This window comes from Brienomyrus brachyistius, chromosome 23 (genome assembly GCF_023856365.1).
Source record: "Brienomyrus brachyistius isolate T26 chromosome 23, BBRACH_0.4, whole genome shotgun sequence".
Taxonomy (NCBI): domain Eukaryota; kingdom Metazoa; phylum Chordata; class Actinopteri; order Osteoglossiformes; family Mormyridae; genus Brienomyrus; species Brienomyrus brachyistius.
The window spans coordinates 3,022,064-3,039,645 of record NC_064555.1 but is presented as its reverse complement, the minus strand read 5'-3'; the positions used below and the strand labels follow the sequence as shown (position 1 = coordinate 3,039,645).

Below are 17,582 nucleotides of genomic sequence, written 5' to 3'. Positions count from 1 at the left end.
CCAGTGACACACATCCAGCAGTGTGATGTCTCGCTCTCCCCCCCCCTTCTCTGTCCCTCCCAGAAGCCACTGATGGACGGTGCCGAACTGGGACACCGAGCTGCTCGACTCCTCAGCCTGAACACGTGGGATGTGGCTGTCGCCCTCACCAGCTTTGACTGGAGTCTCTTCAGCTCCATCCACGAGGTAAAGCTCATTAACGCACATGCGTTGGTGTTTAACTATAGAGTCACAGGTTCTGATCCCTTTGTTTAATTTTTGTTTGTATAGCAAAGCATGTAACGTAAGACATTGGTTAAATAGTAAGTAGCGGCTAATTCGGTTTCCAAATGGAGAAAACTGTAAAATTATAAGCTGATGCAGTTTAATTATTCTGAGCTCAGCTGTCGTAGATGAGGCTGAAACATCATTCTTTGTTTCCCCTCCTCGCACTGCAGCAAGAGCTGATCTACCACACGTTCACCCGGTCAGCCAGTGGGGGGCGCACCGTAGCGCTGGAGCTCCTCCTGCAGCGCTGCAACGAGGTGCAGCTGTGGGTGACCACAGAGGTGCTGCTGTGCGCCACAGTGGCCAACGCGTCCAGCTGTTCAAGAAGTTCATCAAGATCGCTGCCCAGTAGGTCCCCCCTCCCCTCGTCTTCAGCCTTGTGGCTACTGCTCCAAGGCCAGCTGTCAGAGCATGTCGAATGTGCTTAATAACAAACAACTCCTTTGCAGACAGGAGTAGCGGCTTCGAAAATGCACTCGCAACCAGAAGGTTGCTAGTTCAAGGCAAGGTACTAAATGAAATGTAGATGCATAATAGTCTTTACAGTTTTGCTGTCCCCGGGTGCCCTTCTCCACAGTCTAGCTCTAAGTATCTGGAATTCATTGTTTTGTCCTGGACAGATGCTACAGTCTTGGCGGAATGTATAGCAGGCAGACATAATAAACAATGCCTTCCCCCCTTTCAAAAAAAGAATGCAGGTCAGCTTGTTTTGAGTTCAGAAAGTGCCTAAGGGGGCAGAGTGGGGGGCGGATGTAGGTATAGAGAGAAACTGCACTACCTGCCCCCCCTGACCCACGCACATGCACCATATGGCAGACCCCCCCTTTGTCGGCAACATGTGCACGTGTGCCCCCCCCTCGGCTGCACCTCACATGTACTCCATGATCATTGTATGCTTATACCGCACTCTGAGTGCCCCCCCTCCATTATGTATCTGTAAATGTGGCACAAATAGGAGGGAAACCATCTTGAGGCTCGTCAGGACATATAAAATATTTATCCTGTCAGTCACACGTCGTTGGGCAGGAGGGGGCCAAGGGAGCCGCCCGCCTGTGTGTCCAGGGCTTTTTTCAGGCTGTACGGGTTAATTTCCGCGAAGACAGTCATGACGAACCATCATTACCGTTGCCCCCCCCCCCCTTCCCAGCTGTAAATCCCAGCGAAACCTGAACTCCTCGTTTGCCATCATCATGGGCCTGACGACGGCAGCAGTGAGCCGGCTGAGCCAGACGTGGGAGGTAAATACGGGGGGGGGCAGGGCTACACATGAGCGCGATCCTCGGCACGTAAGCTGGAGTTTCTCGGAGCTGAGGCTCTCTGCTCGTTTTTCTTTTCCAGAAAGTTCCAGGCAAATTCAGGAAGCTGTTCTCAGAGCTGGAGCTGCTGACAGTGAGTCCGGGCGGGGAGTGTTGACAATGACCATCTGCCGGGGAATGAGAGTGTCTGCGGTTTGCCTTTTGTGTGGCTGTGCCCCTGCCCAGTAGCTTGTTCTAATTGTCCCTCCTCAGGACCCGTCCCTGAATCACAAGGCCTACAGGGACGCGTTCAAGAAGATGAAGCCCCCGAAAATTCCCTTTATGCCTCTGCTGCTGAAGGGTAAGGGCCTGCGCACCAGCGTGTGTGGAGGCTTGGTCTTTGAGGGGTGACGTGTGGTGGAGACTTTAACCTCTTTTTCCCCTTTTGGCCTTTCAGACATCACCTTTATTCACGAGGGCAACAAAACGTTCCTGGACAACCTGGTGAACTTTGAGAAGCTGGTGAGTGGAGAGAGAGTGCGGCACACTCGTGTTTCTTCATGCACCATGCTTAAAGAGCATCTCTCTCTCTCTCTCTCTCTCTCTCTCTCTCTCTCGCTGTTCCCCGCAGCATATGATTGCAGACACCATTCGGTTGATGCGCCACTGCCAATCAGATCCCATGGGTAGGTATTCCTCCTGCCCGCACGCGTCTATCAGGGATGCTGAATGCAGTATGTGAGAAACGGCCTCTAGTGGTCACAAGTGGTGTTGCACGTGTGAAGATGTTCCCGGCACTTTTTAAGCCCATCTTCGCCGTATGTCGTGAGAATTTATATATATAGTGATCATAGGAGGTCGTGTGATGGCAATGACAACGGGGGGGAGGGGCTTGAGCAGTGCGTGCCACCAGCGGGGAGTCACTAACATAGCCCGCAACACACTGACTGAGGGGGACTTTATGATCATTCTAAACATAGCTGCGGGAGGAACAGACCCTAATGAACGCGTCATCCATGACAAATTCGCTCCCCGTTAATGCTTCTCTAACTTATTCGGTTTGTGCGAGACACACAAATGCCCTTGTTCTGTGGCGGTTGCTGTATGAGGATGCCCCCCCCCCCCCCCAGCCTATCCCTTCTGCTGACGAGTCACAGATTCGCGGGTCTAATAGACATTAAAGGTTTCCCCCAGGGAGCGAAGCACACAGCCATCCTGCACATGCCGGCATCCACTGGAGACAGCTAATGGCCCCCTGCGGGGGAACAACACAATGAAAACGTCTGCTTTTCCTTACCGCTGCAGTGCTGCACTCCTGATAGCACTCGATAATAAAAGAGGCGGGGGACTATTTTCTGACTGAAGGCATTTGTAAGGCATGTGCACCCTCTAGTGGTCAGACAGTACCACTGCACCTGATCTGAGTATTTGAAGTTCTTTGAAATGGACAATATCCTCAGATGGACTCAAAATAAACCACCATGTTTATCAGGGTGGGTGACAGGTCCGTTATCAGTATGCTTTTTTTACCCATCTATCTGTCCATCCATCTATCTTTAGACTTGTATGAATCTGCAACCTACACTTTTTTCTGTAGTAGTTCTTATAAAAACTGATTTATGTGGCCCTATATCCTTTCATGGAGGGATGTTTCTTTAAGAATTACTGATGAGAGCACAGCAGTTTTGAGAAGGCTGTTATTTTGGACTCATCCAAACATCTATCCATGCATCCATCTTCAGACCCACTACTCCAGAGAACCGAGACTTTAACTAAATACCCTATGAGTGTTTTTTAGCCACTATGCTAAAAAGATAAAGGTTTTCTGCTAGTGATGGCCAAATGAAGCTTTGTGAAGCACTTGCTGTCCTCTTTTCCAAAAAGGGCTCAGAGCAAAGAGCACCATCTAGTGGGGTGAGAAAATACAGCAAATGGTTCATGAAGCTTCATTTTGCCATCTCGGCTTTTTGCTGCTAATACCGATGTGATGTGTTTGTTGAAGGTGTGTGATTATCTTTTTGCACCCCAGGCAATGAGATGACCCAGAAAGATAGTCCAGAGGTGCGGGCTTGCGTCCACTACCTCCACGTCATTGACAATCAGCAGATCCTGTTTGAACTGTCTCACCGACTGGAGCCTCGGGCTTAAGCCACAAAGACTGAGAGTGTGCACGTCACACGCCAAGCACTTTGAGATGGGGGGGGGGGGTGGGGGGGGGCTTGGCCTGTATCGGGGCAACAAAATAGGCACAGACGTCCATGCTTGGAACATCCCGAAACGCAAACTACAGCCAAGCTGTTTCTGATGAGTCTGTACGCATTTCTATGCTCAACCACCAGGGGGAGACAGACACTCAGCTGCGGAATACCAAGGCAGAAGCCAAACAAGAAGCAAATGGCACCTAGTGGCTGAACGGCAGGACTTCAAACCCAGTGGGTGAGGGGGTGTTCGTTTCTCCATCTGTAGATTTTGAACACGCGAACTGGTAAATACACGCAAATCTAATACGTGTAGCTGTGGACAGAGAAGGGCAGGACACTAGCGTCCAGGGATATGCAACCATGAAGTTCGCTAGTTGACTTTGAGCAGATTTAAAAGCCACATTTGGGAGTTTTCAGTATGGAGAAGAGTTCAGCCAGAGTAGTTAGAAAACAGATAGTGTTGACATATTCTACAAGTGACCAGAAATAACAGTATTGAATTCAGAGTAATTTCAAAACTAAAGTGTGTGTGTGTGTGTGTGTGTGTGTGTGTGTGTGTGTGTGTGTGTGTGTGTGTGTGTGTGTGTGTGTGTGTGTGTGTGTCTTCTGGGGAAAAAGTATTGTGAAACCACAATAATTCTACTTGTCCTGCAGTGTTTTTGCAGGCCCACGTTTCTTGATTCCACACCTTTTATGTACTTTTACTCAAACAATTTGGTTTGGGGGATGATCTGGCATCTCCCTGCAACCCAGTCAAAGCTCCATATTCTTAATTAGCAGAATATATTTTAGAGGTATGTATGCGTTTCAGAAGCCAATAACATATTTCTAATGTGGTGCCAAACCATTAACGAAGACAATGCAATTTAAGTAGAATAACATTTTTACAGTGTTGAGCCTTATCTTTAATAATCAAATCTCAGTACAGCCATTTCACGAGCTGCTGCATTTCTGCAAGGCCCCGGTCGTGGCGCGTGTAGGTGCAGACCGCGGGCGATCTATCGTCACGACGAAGTCTATACATGCCCAGCTTGCGATTTCGCCTCCAAAAGCAGTTTTATAGGCATCACATGGCCGTTTCCTTCGTCTATCTTTTGAACACTGTACACAGTTAAAACTCTCATTGCGACTTTGACGAAACTGCGTTAACATGTAGCGTCCTCTGAACGGTGAGAATCCTGCTCTCCGCTCCCGAACATTTGCTATGATACATATATGCCAGGAACGGACTCTGGTTTGGGGGGGGGGGGGGGGGGGGGGGGAAAGAAAACAACGTTTATACTCTTTGCAGCTCTACTATCATGTTCTTTGTGTAATAGTGGATATATGTTTTAGATTTCCACTATGTGGTTTTCATGGTATCTGTAACCTGTTTACACACAACGCGTGTAGATTTTCTGTGAAGATGTTGTGAATATTTTCCTGTGAGGCATTAATATTATTTATTGGGGGGGGGGGGGGGGTATTTGAATGGGGGGTAATAAAGAGGAATCCCTGGACCGTGCGAGGTTTGTTATTCACTGTACAGGGATTACGGCAGCCAGAACAAGTATGACTGAGAAAATCTGCAACCCACGCGCTCCGGTTTTCTGTAGTAGTACAATTTTGTAAAAAAACTGATTTGCTGTATATCCCTATAATTCACTTTCATGGAGACGTTTCTCTGGGAATTATCGATGGCAGGACAGCGGTTTCGAGAAGGCTGTCGTTGACGCATCAAAATAGACGGAAAATTAAAATAATTCGTTGTGGGCTGTAGTTTTTCCCAGCAATTATTGTTCTGTATTTATTTATTTTTCAAGATGCTACTAAACTGGTCTGCATGGAGTTTCTTAAACCACACATCGACCAATTCACCTTGTGGGAACAGAAGCCTTTGTAATAATCTGTAAAAATGCAAACTGTGTGAATTATTTATATGTAAAAAAAATTATAAAGCAATACATTTTCAGCATGTCCGTCCCTCACGCCGCTTCCAAACCATGCCTATTTTCTAATTATATGCATTTTTACAGTGATTTGAAAGTTTATTGAAAAATAAAACGTTTTATGTTACAAACATTGCTTACAGTCTTTATAGTTGATGGCAACCATTGGAATGTTTTGAGAAAAACATTCGCCTGCAAAACTTATTTTAATATTTACTCGCAATGCTGAAATAAAACTGCTAAGACTGAAAACCTGACATTATTGCAAGATTCTTCCGTATATCAGCGAATAATGGAAACCAAGTCTGCCAACATCTACGAACAGTTTCTTCAGGCATAACGTGAAGACGATCCGCACAAATATGGAGGAAAAGCAAGATACATTTAATGCCTGTGGTCCACAGAACGCCGCTTCTCAGCGTTTGCTATTCGTGTGGATAGAAAAGCCTCCACCAGTCATAGAATTAAAGAGGGTACGCGAATATTTCATCTCAAGGTGTTTAAACCAGGTCTTGACTCATTAACGAGGCCATCAACGTCAAGAATCTGAGGCGAAAAAAGTTTTGCATCCAGTTTTTCGACCAAAAGCCTAGGAAGTGGTGGTGAATTCAAGAAGCTTGTTTTGGGGACAGAGAAGCACGAAGCGGGAAGGCAGCCAGTAAGAAGCACTTTGAGAGTGTTTTAATTGAGGCGTTTGGATGGGGGAGATGGTAATTTTTCTGCACCTGCGTCCCAACCAGCTTCAGCGGGTATCTAAAAAACAGCATTTATTTTTGCCTAATATGCCGATTACCTTCCTTGTATTACCTTTCGCAAACTTTCCTTTTTCCAGTCGTTAGCGGTGTTGCCAAGTCCGCTTATTATAAGTGACTTTGGACTTTTTATGAAATCGCTTATTATTTCATTGAGTTGCAGGTTGCGTATTTGGGCTTGTTGTTTTGAGGTTGTTGTTTTAGGGCTTATTTAAATCTAATCTTATTTTTATATAGATGTATAGATCTATCATTCGAAGGAATTCAAATATTAATGACAACAGTTATAATCGGCATATAGGCTTAGCCCGTCATTGGTCAAAAGATTGACATCAGACAGTTGACTTAGGCCTATACTTGCTTGCATAAAATAGCTTAAAACTTAAAGGAGATCATACCATCAAATGCTGCGTAAGGTTAAGGGGGCGTGTCCCTATGATTGGGTAGTAATTTCACCGTGAGTTGAATAAAGTTATCGTACTTTAATTTTCATGTAGTCATATATTCCATACATTATACAGCGGTATACTGTATTTTTATTTTCCAAACACACACATTAATTCACTATTTCCTTAAGGATAGTTTCAGCCATTCTAATTAACTCAGTTAATCTAAAAATTTACATAGACCTAATATGATACTTAGTGATTAAAGGATAATTAAGAGTTCTTTTTACGCAGATATCACGTAATTTTGCATGTCTCATATATTTCCTTTGTGTTGTGATATTTAAGTTTAGTATCCAATAATTTGTGTAAGGACCATATTTAGTTTATGGCTAACCATAAGGAGCTGTTTACTGCCACACTAACGAAAGAAAATCATAAGTTAAAACCTTTGAACCATGCCCTCCGGTTTCCTGTTACTGTTGCACGCTTGCTATATGTACAATGAACACACACAATACGGCAAACACAGGACACATTGTGTTCCAGGAGGTCGTGTGCAATTGGACTTATCTTTGGGCTTGGCGCTGTAGGCTCGTTTTCAGGAGTGAGGATGCGTGTTTGTTATCGAGAGACTTGGCAACACTGGTTGTTGGTGTTATGGTGGGGCATGACAAAGGAGGGATTATCCACATAGCAGCTATCAACAGACAGGATTTTATTAACAATACAGAACACAAACGGAGAAGGAGAAAACAAAGGGACCGTGACCGGCAACTAAGGCATGGAGCAACACCGGAAACCGCAGGGCAACAGCCACAATGAACTACTCGGGAACAGAACAAAAGCAGGCGCTGAAATACACTAATAGCAAGACTAGACAAAGGAAAGGTGAGAACCATAACTAATTAAATAATCACAAAGGCCATCAAGCCATGCAGTGGCCTGAGGAGCAGGGAAACACTAAGTCCGTGTTTTTGCTTCCTCTCAGCTCCCATAGCACCTGTACCAGGTATTCTCTGTTCCTGATTGGCTGGGAGCTGGGAGGTAGCAAAAACGTGGACTGTCTGGGTTTCCCCAAGGACTGGGTTGGGAAACACTGTACTAGGGTAACACAACATGGGATGGCCAGTGAGAGCTGCTGGCTAAATGAGGAAAAGACACTTGAGACAGGTCCTGAAAATCTAAACTTCGGCCTAAATATACCGCATAATTGAAAGTTTGACTGGTAATTTTAAACTAACAAAAACATCTTATTGGTTTAACGTAGGAGTCTGGACTTTTGTGGGTATCATGTATGAGGTAAACAAACCACTGTTCAAATCATAAGGGAGGTTTTTATGATGTTGAGTCCCATGGACATTAATGGTGAACATAGTTAGAACAGTCCCGTAGCTTGACGTTAAACCCCCGGGTGCAACGACAATCTACCCGACAGAGTGTGGACGATCCGCCGAGCCTTATCCTCAACTGAAGGCGGAGGAGGGGGGGGGACACCAAACAAAGCTTAAACAGCTGCCTCCAATTTGCTCTTACTGGGCTTGCTGTGACAGCGCTACCTGCTGCGTGAAGCCGATGGGGCTCTGTGATTTCCTCCGCTCGCCCGGCGCAGCGTATCATTTCCCCGTCATCTAATGGCTCGTTAGCGAAGCGCCTTGACGGGATCCGAGCACCGAGATAAAGACTCGCTGACGGGAAGGAGAGCCCCGATTCCCTCCGGAGGATGAGCCCAAGTACCCAGCTGCAGGTGTTCCGCTGACAATGTGGGAAGCGCTTAGGTCCCAATTGAGCAGAAAATTAAGAACAAAAAAGTATTATTTGTGGGCGAAAGATGCTCGTCTCCAGCAATCATGCGTAATTTAAACGCAGCAGTGCGTTTAACTATATAGCGTGACAAATCAGTCACTTCCTTCGCGCCGTCTTCCATTAATCGTAGTGAGAAACAGTTTATATACATCCACTAGTATTGGCCTACGGGTCCGTGTTTGAGTATCTAAGACAGGTAGAAAATGTCTTTTTAGTAGGCTTGGGTAGAAATGAAGAGGTTTTATTTTGCCTACTCCTTGTCCAGTAAAACCTTTATCTCTATTTTAAGACGAGCATCGGAAATATTGTGTCATAAATACACTGAAACAAAGGCTCAAAACTTTTTGATATAAACTGACCACGTCTGTTGCGTCCTTTGGTAAGACGTAATGTAATGAAGAGTCTGTATGAGAAGGTATAGCTTACAACTGTTAGCAAAGTTACCGTCCACTAAATAACTATGTCAGTAATCAGGTGCGCAGGAATGGGCGGAGGGTACCCAATATTTAATTTGGCATCATTCGTCCCTCCAAAAATAACTTTACATTTGAATTATAAAGTTAAGTCTCGACCAACATCAAACCCTCTGCCACGCCATGGAAATTAGTTACGCTGTAGTGAACCATTCCTTTGTTTTCCTACAATCCTATAAATATCGGCACGAAGTTGTCTTTCTTCCATCTATGGACGTTTCAAAGGAAATAAAACACCAGAAAGGATAATCCCAGAGTGGTGATGGCACTCCGGGTTTCTGAGCAGATATATCCAAAGGTCTTCAAACAATACATTGCTGGGATACAACAGTAATATAATAATAAATTACTTTTTGTGTACAATGCTTCATCATTTTAGAATGGTTTTAATATTTTTGTCGTTTCGGCTGTAGATTCGGTGAAATGAGCTGGAAACTTTGACGTCAGAATCCTTTGTGACGTCAAGTGACGAATAGGGAAGTTGTACAGTCATATTTAAGAATAAGAACATTTAATTTATCCGACACCAAATAAACGTTAAGATAAACGTCCCTGCTTTTCCACCTGAAGATGACAGCTGACACTTGTCGAGCTGATCCCGGATTTCTTTCTGCGTAAGAATGAGATCTAACCCATCATTATGGTGAATCCTACGTTCCATCACTGGGTATTTTTACCCTGTTTCGTCATCCTGGAAATGCATCTTGCCGGGGAATGCTAGACAGACATGGGCACTTATTATTCCTTTGTATTCGTGCTTCAGTTATTCCGTACTTAGAAAGAAAGCAGAGGACGACAGTTTAAATGCGAGATACAACGGACAATTGTAGTGACTCGGCGTGTGACCTTCATCGTGCATCACGAAAAATATATATCTGCCGGGTTTGCATTGCTTTCCGCGGGGTAAACCTATATTTATTTATCGCGTCTCTCGTGCACAGGATGTTTCTCGCTCTAAATTCCCGGGACATTCTTGTGAAACGATTTTAGTGAAGGTGTATCGGCAAATGTGAAATATTTCTGCTGCTCCAATATGTACGGTTCAATATTTGTTATTTTTATGACAGTTTAGATTTGTGCATATGGCTAAAATAACAAAGAACAGAAGAGTAGTCTTCAACATTGTCTTAAAAGTGTCTGCAGCTGGTACCCCTAAGTTACAAGCGAAATGAGCCTTGGCGGCCACATAGACATATTACATCGCTAGTGAAATTGCTGACAGTTGCCTACGTTCACTAAGGAGGGCGGGAGGCGGTTGTTGTTTCCGGGGACTCTCGTCATGTAGAGTCTGTATGTAAAAATAAAACATTAAGACGGTCCCAGCATTCAGAAGACTAAAAGCATAAACTAGCACAGCAATGGACATAAACACTAAAGACAACAATGTGGAAGAAGCAAAAGGTAGCTGGTGAGCAGAACATGATGCTTCAGGCTGCTAAATAAGTAAACTGTTTATTCATTTTTTAGTGTTTGGACTGTTTGTTGGCAACTGGGGGGTCCCAGTACTCGGGGCACCACACAGATGTGTGGTTTGAGTGGTGGCAGCCATACACCTCCTTTGAATAAGGGATGTCCTCCCATACCAGGATGGTGGTTCAGGGCCACTTCACACCTTGGGGTTGGGGGGTTGAGTCCCACCCTCAGTTGTGTGTGTGTGGAGGGGGCCAGTGGGAGATGGATGGATGGATGGATGTTTAGTAAAATGCCTTAAAATGGCTACCCAGAATCTCTTAATGACTACTGACCTGTTGCCCTAATGCCGGTGTTTCTGACGACATTCCGACATGTTGTTCTACGTCACCTGAAGTCCTGCGGTTCCTCAGTGGATCTACACCATTTGCCTGCCACCCCAACAAGTCTGTGAAGAACACCATCCAAAGACCCACTTTGGGTTGAAGGGGTCCAGGGGCTTCTATTTGTTGGTTTTGATTATTGGGGGTGGGTGTAAATGCCCCCATCTCCCCCTATAATTTACGCCCATGACATTAATCAAGCACTTCACTGCATTATGCACCATCTAGAGATACTCAATACCAAGGTATGTGTGCTATTCATGAACTTCAGCTCTGTCGACCCCCAGCACTCTTCCCCAAACTAATGGAGATGGACACTGAAGTAACAGGGGGGTAACTGGCTTCTGGAGATCATATTCTGCCGACATCAGTCTGTCAAGGTGAAAAGTTTATTGTGCCCCCCCCACCAGTCATCAGCACTGGAATACCACCAGGCTCCATGTTCTCCTGTTCTGCCCTGACCAAATGCTTCTCAGCAGTGAAACAAGGTTGTCCCATTTCCGAGGTTTCTTGGCTTCTTCACATGCGGTGTAGAAATGCGTCCTTTTCCCGCTCCGCGGAGAACGCACCTGATGGATCCTTCGCAGCCCAACATATCCCAAGATTCACCGCGCAGAGGTAAAGGGTGTGTCTCGGCTAGGTGATAGCAGCAGCACTTTATGACTTGAGGGTAACACCGGGAACAGCTGGTGACACAAATAGGAAATTATCCGTAGGCCAGACTGTCCCATTTGACAATGCTTTCCGTTCGACCTCCAGAGAAGGCGGCATAAACGTGCCAAAAGGATTGTGTGTGTTCTATTTCAGCTGACGACTCAGACCTCTCACCACAAGAACATGCTTCAAGAGAAGCTTCTTTCCCATTACTCTGACCAATCAGCAGTCCCCCGTTTGTAATCAACAACAATGCAACATTTGCACAGTTTAAATGTTTACATTTGCATCCACACAAACCCCGGACAATCTGTTCACTCTTTATAATTGCATATTTCAGGTGAAGTCATGTCATGCACTAAATTTACTTATGTATGTTGACTTATCTTACTTATGTCAACTTATGTCAATTGCACTACTTAAGTTTTGGCACTAATCAGTTTCTTACACCTTTGGCTTTCCACTGTCCGCTGTGTATTTTGCTTTGTATTTATACTCTGTCTGTAACTTTATTGTCTATTCTGATTCTGCCACGATCCCTACACTTTGCCGCGAGCATTTCTCTTCGCGCGAAAACACGATGAGCAATACGTCGGACTGTTCCATTTACAGCTGTTGGAGGGGAGCAAGACTGCACGGCTAAATTTATGTAATTGCGTGATTGCTTTGCTTATATTTTAACATAAAGTTAAATTAAGAGTTTTAATTAATAAACACAGTGGTTGCATAAATTCAAATAAAAGCTGGATTATTTTATTGTTTTCTAAGTAAACATACTAGGTCATAACCTACTCGCTCTGCTGCGGAGCTTTCGGGCGTGTGTTGTTTTTTAAACCATTCATCTCATTGTGCGGGCATGTGAGAAAGTTTAAAGGAAGGCTAGTAAAAACTAATATCAATGGAGGTGAGTATTAAGGGCATTTATTTTTGAAGTCGAGGTTTAAGATTGCCTTTGTGGTCTTTAGGGTTGACATCAGTGACTATATTGTTGTAAGGGGTGTTTTCGGTAACAGACAATGCCGCACATTGCCTCATTGTATCTTCAACAAGTAGCAGCGTGCTTTACGCAGCACATACAATTAGGTACAACGTTTGTGTTTTAGGTCAGATCACATTAGACCATAGCCAAGTAACGTTTATTTCAGATACTCTTCACACTCAAACTCAAAAACCGAAATGCATTTCTATAACGCATGCTTAATCCGGTGCCTAGAATAGTACATTATCATTATTACCCGCGAAACCAGACTTAGCGATTTCTCGCCAGTTATTAGATAACGTTTCACGAGTTAGCTAAGTGCATAGTTTAAGACAGTTAAGTGCTGGTCCTTTTCCACGTCGCACGCCGCTGAGTGACACTCAGCTGAATTATTGTTGACCTCTGACGATGAGGGAGGTCTGTTTGGTTTGTAGGCTTTTCCATCCTCAGCTGATTATGAACAGCACAGATTGCCATCACGTTCAGGGGAATCTAGGCACGATCCCATTTTAATCTTTAAGATTAAGTACTCTGTACAGACGTGCATTTTTTTCACACGCAATAACCCTGGCATGTAAAACGCCGTGGCATTTATCTTAAATACTTTAAGTAAACTGGGGTATTGAATTCTACAACAGCCATGATTATATTACCCGTCTAAACTTTAGAATTATTCACTGATTTAGTCACTTAAATATTAAGGGATCGCTGTGAACAGGATAAGGGAACCTGTCTCTGACTGTAGCTGTACGTAGGTGTTGTGTTTCCGGTCCAAGTACATCACGGAGGAGCTGGTTCGGATCTTCTCCGAGGAAACGGACAGCGAGGAGGAGTTCGAGGGATTCGGCTGGGATGGAAGTCCGCGGCTCAACTGCTGGATAAAGGGCGTGGTGTGTGCTGTTGCGTTGGCGACAAAACAAATTTCCTGTCCTGAATTCAGATGCGATAATATGAGTAATTAAAGCTAATTTAGGCCCATGTGTGAATCCTGTAAGGTCATGGTTTTAAAATCTCTTTTAAATAAATGATTGTGGTGGGCAATCAAAGTTACTGTTTTGCACTAACACTTATCTTGGTCAAGGTTGTTTTAACGTTATGTTACCCCCCCCCCCCCCCTTAGTCGGAATCCACAGAGGACACTGGCTTTTATTCTGAAGGAGAGTCAAAGAATCCCGTGGGACGCAGCCCCCCTGGCCTCCGCGTGGCCTTCCGGTTCCCCTCCAAGAAGCGTCCGGCCCGGCAGAAACATGGGTCCGACTCTGACCCCCAGGACTCTGATGGGGCCTGGGCAGAGGTGGAGAGTGCGAGGGTTGCCCTGAAGCCCAAGCTGGGGGGGCGGGGGGAGGCCCTTGGGCCATACGTCAGGGCAGAGCTTGGCGATGACAACGCGGATAGCGAGTTCCAGTGCAAGCGTGCCAGGAACATCGAGGAAAATAAAGCGATGGTAGGTTTCCATTTACTCTTATAATGAAGGACTTCACTCTAGGGTACAACAGCCGAGCCCTAAATATCGGAACGGCAACCGTTAGCTCACGAGCAGTGCAACATCAAACCGTCGATTTATTTTTATATAGCACATTTTCACAACATTAAACTGTCTCAAAGCACTTACATTATCCCCTCCCAAAGCCCCCAGAGAGCAAGCCAGGGGCAGCAGTGGCAAGGAAAAACTCAATAGTTGGAAGAAACCTTGGAAGGAACCAGACTCAAAGGGGGGGGGGGGGCATCCTCCAGGGGCCCGGCAGAGGAAGTCCAAAATAGCAATGTCTTGATTTATCAAATACACTAGACTAGAATAGGCCAGGTATAAATGTGGAAGGTGCAGTGGAGATATGGAAGCTGATTTCTGGGCAGTAAGGTGAGGATGCTGCATCCGTCGCCATGACGGAGGGGGGTGCCGTCGAGCAGCAGGCAGGACAGGACAGGCAGATGTTTAGTTAGGGTGGGGGTGGGGGGGCTGGCAGGAGACTGTCCACCATCAGGAGCTCCAGGACAAAATCCTTCCTGGTGTGTGGGAGAAGTAAAAGCGAGCAGCGTGTTAAAAAAAACTGTGTGACAAGTAGATGAAATCATACGAAGTAATTTGTACAAGTTTCATATTCCTTTTATCTGCGTGTCTGCATTGCTCGCAGAATTGATGCACAGGTGCTGTGTAACTGGCGTTTCTCCCCCCCCCAGCTTGCAAAGTTATTTGCGGACATGAATTCAGTTCCTGAGCTTTCCCCGCAGAAGACGCCCACGGTGAGTGTTGTCAGCTGTAGCAGCTGGCCTGTTGCTCCTGTTACAGTAAATCGTCGGTTACTGTGGCGGCTGCCTCCCGGAATTTCTGGGTATTTGCATACATTACTGGTGAATTATGGGCGTTTGGTGTTTTTTGGTTTATTTTTTTAAGAAAAAGAAGACTCGGAGAAAGAAACTCTCCTCCAATGGGATGATCGAGCGGCGTAACCCCTCCCGAAGAGCACGCCCCCCCGAGCACTTTGGAGTGGAGGAAGTCTTGGACTCCACCACCAAGCTGTCGGCCTTCGACAGACTGGACACCAAGAGCCTCTTGGAGGTGAGATAATGTGCAGCTTGAATCTGGATGCAAATAAGAAATGAGTTTGAGTTTTTCCTCCAAATTCTAAGGAGACTGGTGAGCTGTATGTTGATTCTATAAAATTGAAAAAGAATGAATGAAGGTCAGGAGACTTCATTTGGTGCCATTAAGGTCACAGTTGGTTGTTCCTTGTGTCATGGTCAGTGGCTTACAGTTTAATAATTTAAATACAAAGGTCTATTTACTGGGGGAATTAATGAAGCCAGATTAAATATGGGGGGGGGGGGGGGGGGGGGGGGTAACACATTCCTCAGGTTCTGATTCATGACTGAATGGAAGGTGCTTCTGGTAATTATCCTGGTGAAGGCAGGAGGAAGATGGCCCAGGCCCCACGGCGTGAGGAGGAGCTCCAGGAACAGGCATCTCCTGCGTGACGTGGTCGACATCACCAAGGAAGAGCTAGAAAACGTGGCCCAAGCGGCGAAGGACAAGATCCTCGACAAAGACCATGTGAGTCTCTGCCGGCCCTGATCCTGAGGCCGGTGGTGGAGGTGATGAGGCTTTGAAAACTGATGTTTACCTGAAACGCCATTCGCTGACTAGCCCATGTGACAGTGGTCAGCTGACTTATCTGGCCCGAGCTGGCAGTGATTGGCTGCCCACAGCAGCCCCACACACTGTGGTATGTAGCGGCTCACTTTCTCCAGGCAGCTGCACATATATACGCTGATTTAGTTTTACTTTTTAATTTGCTAATATGTATGTGTGTATAACCTGGTTATTTTGACAAACATTGTGTGTCAATCCTACTTGAGGATCAGGTTGTAATGTCCCTCAGATCTTGGACTGACGCACTTATTGGGCTAATCAATGCTCTCCATTTGAGCTACCCTAAAAAGCTAAGTAGCTTCTTCAAGTTCATCCAGATTATCTTTTTAATTTTTGATGATGGGAGAAACACACACAGACGTTACAGGCATTGAGAAATGAGCTGGAATGAAGTTGTCAGCAGAATTTGGGCCAACTTTTTAAAATCATTATTTGAAATTGATCTTTTCACTTGAGTATCTTCTAAGAATTTTACGTAATATACATCATCTCTATTGATGATGTCACTTCCTTAGGTCTGGAAAGCAAGTTGCTATTTATTCTTATTAATGTTGCTACATTAATAATAATGGCAATGTATAGAAATCTGATCTTAAGTTGGGTGTTTTCATGAATTTCACATGTGACATGCAGGAAAGGTTAAAGGTCAAGGGGCGTCGCGTTTTAAAAGCTTCATAGGAACAGAAATGCTTGCCTGAGTTTGGCCTCTTAGGCTGTCGCTACGAATTAGCATGTGCCTGGTTAATTCTCCTGCGTGTCCATGCCTCAGGGGACGACTTGTCACCAGTGCAGACAGAAGACGCTCGACACAAAGACCGTGTGCAGGAGCGCGTCCTGTAAGGGCGTGAGGGGGCAGTTCTGCGGGCCCTGTCTCCGTAACCGCTATGGCGAGGACGTCCGCGCCGCCCTACTTGACCCTGTACGTCACCCTCGGGGCGCTTCTGGGCTCCCACTTCTGTCAGGCTGCCGTTACCCTCAACTCATTAGCTGCTGCCTTCTTGAATGTCTCCCCCTGGTGTACAGGCATGGAAGTGTCCCCTCTGCCGAGGCGTCTGTAACTGCAGCTTGTGCCGCAAACGAGAAGGCCGGTGTGCCACAGGGGCACTGGTGCGAATGGCCAAGTTCTACGGTCACAGCAGCGTCCGGGAGTACCTGGAGAGGTGAGACCGTCAGGCTGGGATGTGCACCGACAACCTTCTGGTCCCGAATTCATGTCCTTAATCACTCTGCCACCTGCTGGTTGTAGAGTGCGTCAAAATCTAACCCCGTGTTTTTATCTAGTCTACAGAAGCAGCTGTCGTAGGACAGGTCTTTGGCGGACAGACGTCGGATCAAAGACTGGGGGTGTCTGTAGTCAGTGCTGATTCACTTTAAATGTTGTGTTTTGATTGTGGCTCATGCCAGGATGGAAATGGTTAATGCCTGTTGATTGTCATGCAAGAAGATGCTTGTTGTATCAGTCATTAGTCTAGACATTTTTATATATTGTACGATGTGGGGGGGAAAAGTGTCCCCCCCCCTTATGCGCAGAGCTTCATTTGGCAGTATAAGAGGGGTAACTATTGTTAGTAATTAAATGTTTTTGTTGATCAGCCTCGTGTTTGTGTGTCACTGTGTGTCTCTGCTCGCCTGTCATAATGACGGCCATTGCACCAGTAAGGGGTTCTAGAAACTGATTGTTTTCATGGCTATTCTGGAGGAAAGGTGAGTGGTGCTGCCAATCCAGCAAGCTTTGATGAAGCCAGTACTTCCATTATGTTAGCTTAAGATGAAAATATAGACCATCGGGGCAACGTGAATTGCGTGACCTGACCCTGTCCTTCCTTGTGGGGCTGCAAGATGGTGGATGAGACAAGTTCCTTAGTTGGACACTAGAGGGCAGCAGTATTCTTTCTCAATATGTTGCGGTTGCCACAGTCATTCTATACTTTGTTTGGGGTGGGAAAAGACACGTACCGTT

The 17,582-nt window shown here is 45.7% G+C and overlaps 2 protein-coding genes across 2 annotated transcripts in view; both read left to right on the top strand.

Annotated features, from left to right (window-relative positions):
* Positions 1–5,762, top strand: part of rapgef5a (Rap guanine nucleotide exchange factor (GEF) 5a) — a 48,868-nt gene extending 43,106 nt beyond the window's left edge. The window contains 9 exon segments of the mRNA XM_048993224.1: positions 64–186; positions 438–564; positions 567–615; positions 1,415–1,505; positions 1,606–1,656; positions 1,776–1,863; positions 1,960–2,024; positions 2,134–2,188; positions 3,532–5,762. Coding sequence (XP_048849181.1) covers positions 64–186; positions 438–564; positions 567–615; positions 1,415–1,505; positions 1,606–1,656; positions 1,776–1,863; positions 1,960–2,024; positions 2,134–2,188; positions 3,532–3,650 — 768 coding nt within the window. The 3' untranslated portion in view covers positions 3,651–5,762.
* A 6,393-nt stretch (positions 5,763–12,155) lies between these two features.
* On the top strand, positions 12,156–17,214 carry cdca7b (cell division cycle associated 7b). Its single transcript, XM_048993227.1, has 9 exons — positions 12,156–12,399; positions 13,230–13,364; positions 13,595–13,918; positions 14,653–14,715; positions 14,867–15,031; positions 15,380–15,523; positions 16,392–16,541; positions 16,646–16,782; positions 16,904–17,214. The coding sequence occupies exons 1-9, from the start codon at positions 12,394–12,396 to the stop codon at positions 16,923–16,925; spliced, it is 1,146 nt and encodes a 381-aa protein (XP_048849184.1). The 5' UTR covers positions 12,156–12,393; the 3' UTR covers positions 16,926–17,214.
* Positions 17,215–17,582: the final 368 nt, after the last annotated feature.